Consider the following 8,151-nt stretch of genomic DNA (forward strand, 5'->3'; position numbering starts at 1 on the left):
AAGCACCTTTAGAATATTATAGTAGTGCAACCTTCTAGTCCCTAAATAAGGTCTAAGAAGCATGTAATTATTAGGCATAAAGAGATGCTAAGAAGAAGGCTCTACAGCTTTAAAAATAAGAGAAAGCAAAGCGTAAAAAAGCAAAGAAAGCTAAAAAGGCGCGCATAGTTAAAAAGAAAAAGCATAGAGTAGTAATAGCAAAGAAGGCTTACCTACAGGAGCTTAAAACAAAAGCAGCTTAATAAGAGGAGGCAGAGCTTACCTAGCAGGTTAATTAATAGCTTAAAAATAACCTCTAGCAGGCAACAAAGGGCAAGCAGAAAGCTCCTACGCCTATTGCTAGTACGCTAGAGGATTTTAATAATGATGCAGCATTAAATAAAGAGAGGGAGCTAGCATTAGGTAGGACTTAACGCAGCAGGCAAATTAACCTCTCTATAAGGTATTATATATAAATTATTGCTAGGAATAGAATCTATAGCATTTAATTAGTATTATAATAAAAAATCTATATAATCTATAATTTGTGTGAGTCTCTAGAGCTTTAAAAGTAAAAGGCGCGGATTGCCAAAATCGTGCATTACGCGAGGCCGTGCATTACGCGCTAAAACATGGTATCAACACCAAACTCTACCAACTTCATGAGCTCTATAACCGCCCACGGGCGCTGTAGAGGGGCTAAAACTATTACAGTCAAACAGCGCGCGGCTATTGTTACTTTACGCTTTTGTTGTGATCTCTCCTACCCAGAAATCAGCTCCCAACTCTCTATCAATGATAAGACGTGCAGCAACATCTACAGAGGGGTGGAACGGAGAGTAGGATGCGAGAACCCCGACTCTTACCCAGCTCCTGCAGGTTGTAGGACCTATAAAGCAGACGGGGCGCCCAGTCAAGGTACAACAAGAGAGCTCACTATCAGCAGAAAGATGTTTTGCGATTTTACGACCTCAAACCAATAGACGCTGTATCGCAGGCTCTACGCAAACATGAGATAACGTTAAGCCCACCTACCATCGAAAATATCATGCTTAACCACCGAGGTGAGCGCCACCCCTACGCAATCGTACGAGGCTCGCAACTACAGAAACCAGCTCTTAACGAGGAAGCTCTCTCTAAAAGACGTAACTATTGCAATTGGCTTATACGAGAGGACAGCCTACACTCTCCACATTTTTTTTTGTATGCTATGATGAGACGTCTAAATCTATTGGAGGCACTAGGACCTGTTACAAACCACGTATTTCTCGCCCTCGAGGTGCCGATCCCTATACGTACGCCCGCCCTACCGAGCCTCCTAAATTTACATTCATGATTTGCGCTGCTACCTCTACAGATACCAACTGTAAGATGGATAGGCCTTGTATCATCTGGGAGGCGGATACACCTGAGCAATCGCAGGATCTTCGGATGAGAGTTACTACAGCCAACCAGAGGAGTAAAGAGCGTATCAAAAACAAACAGCTACAAGCAACTATACCAGACACTGCTGAGGAGCGCGCTCTCCGAGAAATCAACTCCAACATACAGCGAGAAAATGTGGCAGCAGTAGCTCGCAATCGAGAGACCGGTAAGAAGGGCCCTTCTCTCAGGAAGGGCACGCGCCATCAACTCAAGCCTGAACAATTCTTCAAACAGGAGGAGTTTCTATACAAAGAAGTGAAAGGCATAAGCGGGCTTTGGTACGCAGAGAGCATCCTCAAGAAACACCTATTCCCGTACTACAACTCCGTACGAGAGCACAACCCCGGCAAGCGCGTCTACTTAGTACAGGATAATGTACATCTCCACAGCCTAGGCATGCGTTACTGCGCTCCAGAGATCGAAGCTCAGCAAATACTCGTAGCTCCACACCCAACCAACTCACCCGATCTGCATCTAATTGAGCTCTGTTTTGGTGAGTTAGGGCGCCGTTTAAATGGCTTGAAGGTTCAATCTAGTGGCAAGGAGGCGAAGGAGATGGCTACAAGGTATATACAGGAGATTTGGCAACATGATGAGGAGATGCGACAGTTCATGGCGGATCACCTCCATCCTACAGCCTGGGTTGAAGTAGCTGAAAAGTGTATACGAGCTAACGGCGACAACAACTTTAGAGGATAATTAGAGCTCAATCTCGCATTCAATTTAAGCCAAAAAGCTTGCAAAACGCGTACTATTTGACGACTTTATCGCTATTTGACGATGTCGACTTCAGCTTTGATGATGGAAGCCCCACTTATCACATGAGCAATTAATATTCTTGAAATACTGAGTAACAACAACCTGGCCTAACGTCCATCCCTGCGTGCCGAGAAACCCATGTTACGATCCAACTGTTAAGCCCGTGGCTTGAACAGTGATCATACTAGCCGAAAGGGGCTGGATATAAATAAGCTGTAGGCAGGGTTGACTCGTAGAGATTGAGCAGGGCAACTAGAGAAAGCACGAGTGCAATAGAGAGTATTGAATAGACAATCTGTTCTGATTGCAAACAAAGGTAACTATCAAGTTGTGCACGAAATGCCATAGGGGGCCTTTCATGGTTCCTATATACATCTCGGACATTCTTTTACTCGATTCTCCGTCGCTCGTTTAGCTAGTTCCCGCTGCAAGGCGGCCCCTGCGGCTTGCCGAACATCGTGCCGGAGCCCCCGATGGCGCCCTCAACCCCTGAGCGCGTTCCATCAACACCACCTCCGGCCCCGCCAGCCCTGCCGAAAGGACGCATCCGAAGACCGAGTGCGAGAGTGCGAGAGTGCGAGAGGCCCAGCAATCGCTAGGAACACGGACAACAGCGCTGCGGACGACGCGGAGCAGAGCTGGAGCAACCACGCCGCAACTGACTCAGAACGAACCACCATCGACAGCACCGCAAGCACTGCACAGGGTGGAACTTCGATATACACATACTTGCTCGATCTCTCAGGTTTGGATACACTCTCTTTATTTCCTATGTTGATCACAGTGTCAATTTAAGGAGAAATTGGCTCTCATGGTCGGCAATTGAATTGGAGCCGGCACACCTGGTGTAAGACTACTTCAGTAGGCACACCGTAACGGCCCATACCTCTAGGGTGCATGGCCATAATAGAACTCACACAAACACCCTTTGTCTGGAAACAAACTGGAGTGGTACGGATGGCGTTTGGCCTTTTGATAATTTGGTACTTGTACCCGGCTCATGGATGTAATAGTCCGCCAGTTAGTCGTTAATACAAACAAACAAACAAACACACACAAACACACACATTGAAGGAACCATAATTTTTCGGCGTGCATGAAGGAAGTCTTTGAGGGTCGGCGCTGTCACAAGGGTCGGTCGACGCTTCCAGCAAAGCCTCCAGCCACGATATATAAGCAGATCCGACCAGGTAGCCGGAACGGGACCCACTGCGGAAGCCAAAATAGGCCCTATGGCTAGCCAGACACAACCGACAATCAGCATATACAGGGCCCTCTCATGAGCGGGTTGTTAGCGTCAGCACAGCCATGATCTGTGCATTGAAGCGACACAAAGCTTCTAGATAAATTACATTAGTTTATATAACGTGTTTTATCAGTAAGCTGCGGACATCAGTAAGCTGCGCACCCCACCAAACCGCGCGAAACCGCGTCCACACCTTTAACTATAGCTTAACAACCACAAGCTTAATCTCTAGCAAAAGAAGGCAGACTTTAGCTTGCTTTTGTTTTAATTAAGTCTAACCCTTGTTTATTAATTTATGCAGCTGCTGCAGCCTATAACATACTAGAATCCACCCTCTGAACGCGCCTCTGTGGTATCCTCCTAAAACGCGAGACAATCTTAGTTAACTGTAAGCTATTGCCTATTAAAGAGCAGTCACTTGTCTCCTAGATCCTAGATCTTAACTAACACAGCTTTCTACCCTATATTATTAATGTGCGTTAAATAGCAAACATTTTACTTTAAGCTTGTTACTAAGATCCTCTACTAACGCCTATAGGCAAGTGCTAGGTATTGCGCTTTGTTAACAGCTAGGCAGAGCTTTAGACAAAGTAGGACAGGAAGATACACTTCTAGCGCGCTCTCTATTAGGATCTAGTTAAGTTTAGAGCCTAGTTTAAGCTAGTAGAGAACACACGTTAGACATACAGGATACTAGACAAAAATACTTATAATTTTAATAAGATAGAATTTATAATAGGGGTTGCTAGCACGTCTAAGGTTATTACTAGCTCTAAGACTGTTAGTTAAGCAGTTACTGTACAGCCTAGTAATTATAACTAAGTTACTATAATTAAGTGTATTAACATGTCTAGCTAGTTGCTCCTACTGCTTATTATCTTATATAAAAAGCTCTACTAAGCTAGCTAGTATTATAATATCCCTAGCAACTAGACGCTTGCAGTAAGTAATAACAGCTAGACAACTAACTACCTTAGCCTAGCCTAGCTTAAGCACTTTAATAAGTAGACAAGGACGCGTACAGCAGGAATCTATTACCTACTTATAGTAGATAGCTACAGCAGCTATGTAACGCCTAAGTTTAATTAGTACTGTATAGAGAATAAGATTATTAGTCTCTATATGCTAGCTTATAGCTTTTATCTCTTACAGCCTCTAGATGTTAGCTGTTTTGCGCCTCTTAAGTAAGCGTATAGACACTAGGTGTTAGAGCTTGCTTATAATTAGATTTTTTATATTAATAAGTAAGACTTTCTTAGAATCTATAAGCATATTAGGCCTATAGTATTTATAGAGTAGATAATTAAAAGCAGCTTTTAAGTAGTAGGTTTAGTCCTACACTATTCTAATTATGTCTTATTGTTGCTTACTATTGTCTGTACACTGTCTCTACTAGCGCAAGAAGCTAACAGTGAGACGCGCTAGACTGCAGAGACGCCTTATATAGTTGCTTAGCTGCAGCAGTAGGCTTAACTAATTTATAACTGCCTTAGTTATTAATTATAGAGCTTTACTAGCTAGGCACTAGCTTAGCTTATTAAAAAATGTTAGATAGTAATGCACTTAGTAATAATTCTTATAAAAAAGAACACTAAGCTGTGTTAGGCTAACTATTACTAAGAGCAGAAGAAGCAACAGCAACAGCAGTATATTGCTACAGGAGGGACTCTCACAGGCTAGGAAGGTTAGAGGCTGGCTGCAGAGGCTAATAGGTTAGTTAAGGTAGATGCGCAGGCTTAGGCATCGCGGGCATATTAACAAGCACTACTAACCTGCTTAAGGTACTATGTACAAGGCTATAAAAGGAATTAATGTAGAAGCAATTAGGAATATTTTATATATATACTTATATAGGTTTAATTTAGTTGCTGTTTAGTTATCTGTTAAAGAGGCGCGCGCGGTTTAGTAGGGTGCGCAGCTTACTGATGTCCGCAGCTTACTGATAAAACACGTTAAGGCAGCCTATACAACTAAGATGTAATTTTTCTGCTACAGTTGTCTACTAAAATGCTAAAAACACCTAGCTGTTAACTTACCTACAAAGAACGCATCAAAATTTATACACTAGCTAAGCTAGGATGGAAGCAGACAGCTATCGCCTGTGAGCTTGGTATACGCTAGAGTACTATCTCTTATTGCCTTTGCACGCCATGTACCCCTACAAAACAGGAGGGCAGAAACCCTATACTAGATACACTACTTTAACACTTCCTTATTTACTATGCTACTTAGAACACTAAATAATAACAAAAACTTAAAAAGAGATAGCCTAAGAGTTAGGGATTAACGTCTGCTGTTAAACACTAATTAAAGCTTTTAAGAAGAAGCTATACTGCTGTAGGAAGGCAACGCAGAAGCCTCTCCTTACTATAAAGCACAAGGCTGTAAGGCTGTAGTAGGCATAAGAGCACCTTAGCTAGTCTAAGGCTATGTAGGATAGAGTAGCTTAGGCTAATAAGATGTTAGCTGTAAGGCCGGATGTCCCAGAACGGGCCAGTATGGCCTCACCTGACCTGTTTGGAGGTTGTATGACCTGTGCTTTGTATATAAGCATAAATCCTAACAAGCAAAGCTTAGCAGCAATTTGTCTCTCTTACAATACACTTCTATCTTTCTCTAAAGGTGTGCTCTTAGTGCTATCTATGCTACTTACTATCCTATCTTTACATTTAAATCACTCTATAAGCTAGCATACTGCTTAAAGGCAACATTCCCACATAATAGTGTTAAAGTAAAACGCTAGGGGAAAATTAGATGTAACTAGCGCTTAAAGACTACCTAAAGAGCTAGCTAAAACTACTACTTCTAGTAATACTTAACTAAAGTTAACACTAATGCAGGGAGGAATAAAGTAAGAGATAAGTAAAGGGGATAATAAAAATTTTTATAAATTAGGCTTGTTAAGCTATCTAGAAGGTAATTAGGGCCTAGAAGAGGTTAGAAGGGCTAGTGCAGGACTAAGCAACGCACAGTCTACCCCTGTAAATTAGGCTTTAGCAGAAGCCTACGCCTAGCTGCAAAAGCAGCAGGAAGTGTAAAAACTAGCTAAGATAATAAAAATTTATTATTAATTTAAAGTAAGTAATATAGACACGCTTAATAAGTTACTAACTAAAGTATTAAATATTATTATACTAAAACTTACTTAAGACTAAGTAAACCTACTATGTTCTAAACTGCTGCTCTAATATAAAAAGAAGAATAAGGCAGACTACAACTAGTAATGTAGAGATAATAAAAACTATTATTAAAAGAGTTTATTAAGCTTTACTTAAGAATTATAAAAAATCTCTTTTTACCTATAATATATTAATAAGATACTATAATTACTATAAAAGACACACTACACTTATTTAAAGCTTATTAACTTATTATAGTTACTAACATAGTAAGATCTTAAAAATAAGATGCTTAATGCATTAAGTACTTTAGTAGAATAAAAAAAAGTAGCTTATAATACTATAAAAAACTATAAATAATAACTTAACTAGTTTTTAACTAAACTTCTAGCCTACCTTAGGATATTATAGACTAAAGTTAATAAGAAGAGCTTAGATAAGATAATAGTAGACTTTAGTAGCGCACTATCTAATAAGATTAAACATAATCTAACATATATTCTATAAAGTAAGCAAGAGACACTAGCTTAGGTAGAAAAGCAGAGTAATATATTCTACTACTGCCTATAAAAGAGAAAAGGGCTAAAGTTAAAAAAAAAAGAATATAAAAGTGTTCTACTTTACCTCTAGCTAATAAAGACCTAAAAAAGCTTAAAAAAAATAAAGAAAGCTTTTAAGCTAAAAAAAAAGCTAAAAAAAAGTAAAAATTTAATAAAATAAAGGTTACTTGCTAAAATTATAAGTAACTAAGTTATATTTCTCTAGAATATTCTATAAAAGATAAAAATAAAGATAAGTTTAATAAAAATAAGTAAAAAAAAAAAAGTAAAGCTAAAAAAACTAAGCTTCTTTTTTCTAGCTTATATTACTTTAAAAAGTATTAAAAAAAAGCTTAAAAACTTTTAAAACTTATTATACTTAAAAAAGTAACTTTATTATTAGTAATAGTAAGCATAAGGTTATTAAAAGACTTTTAGGCTAGAGTAAATAAAAAAGCTTAATTAAACATCTTGTCTACTATAATAGCTAAGGAGCAGGATCTTAAGATTAAGCTCTTACTAGGTGTCTTTTTAAAGGCACCTAATAAATTAGACTTTACTGTCCACAGCTTTATAGTTATAAACATAAAAATTATAAACTCTTAAGAAAAAGTTTAGACTTATAAAGTGCTATTTATAGTAATAGACCTAAAAAGACTTTTAATATATTTAGGTTTACCTTAAATTAATTAGTTTAATCTAAAGCTAAACTTATATATAAGACATATATTATTTAGTGGTGTAAAAGACTATAGTGTGCTAAAGTACACTAAGGTAGCCTTAGAAGACATAGCAGAGTTTAAGTAAACTATATAGAGTTCTAATGCAGATGTCTACATCTATAGCGTGCTATTAAATAATGTAAGGCCGAGATGGTGCTTACGTGCGACGGGTATATATACTATTCCGTACGCAATAATTAACTGTTGGTTAATTATTTGCACCTTTTTAGTTGTATTAGCGTAGTGGTACAGAGCTCCGTCCTTACATAATAATCAACTAACGACGAGGACGGTCGCGCGTTCAACCCACACCTTGGACAGCTTAGCCAGTTTTTAGACTGAAACGTGAGGCGGCCTCTTCT

At 39.0% G+C, this 8,151-nt stretch overlaps 2 protein-coding genes across 2 annotated transcripts; one reads left to right on the forward strand and one right to left on the reverse strand.

Moving 5' to 3' along the window:
• Nucleotides 1-611: 611 nt before the first annotated feature.
• Nucleotides 612-2,237, forward strand: BDR25DRAFT_362211 (uncharacterized protein; the record flags this gene model as incomplete). Its single annotated transcript, XM_033696543.1, has 6 exons — nt 612-669; nt 694-784; nt 823-861; nt 898-1,258; nt 1,294-2,046; nt 2,097-2,237. The coding sequence occupies 6 exons, from the start codon at nt 612-614 to the stop codon at nt 2,235-2,237; spliced, it is 1,443 nt and encodes a 480-aa protein (XP_033540774.1).
• Nucleotides 2,238-2,304: 67 nt separating this feature from the next.
• BDR25DRAFT_362212 (uncharacterized protein) lies at nt 2,305-3,427 on the reverse strand (the record flags this gene model as incomplete). Its single annotated transcript, XM_033696544.1, has 8 exons — nt 2,305-2,347; nt 2,394-2,458; nt 2,500-2,554; nt 2,619-2,693; nt 2,719-2,895; nt 2,946-2,969; nt 3,004-3,160; nt 3,229-3,427. The coding sequence occupies 8 exons, from the start codon at nt 3,425-3,427 to the stop codon at nt 2,305-2,307; spliced, it is 795 nt and encodes a 264-aa protein (XP_033540775.1).
• Between the last annotated feature and the right edge of the window lie 4,724 nt (nt 3,428-8,151).

This window comes from Lindgomyces ingoldianus (genome assembly GCF_010093535.1).
Source record: "Lindgomyces ingoldianus strain ATCC 200398 unplaced genomic scaffold BDR25scaffold_52, whole genome shotgun sequence".
Lineage (NCBI taxonomy): Eukaryota > Fungi > Ascomycota > Dothideomycetes > Pleosporales > Lindgomycetaceae > Lindgomyces > Lindgomyces ingoldianus.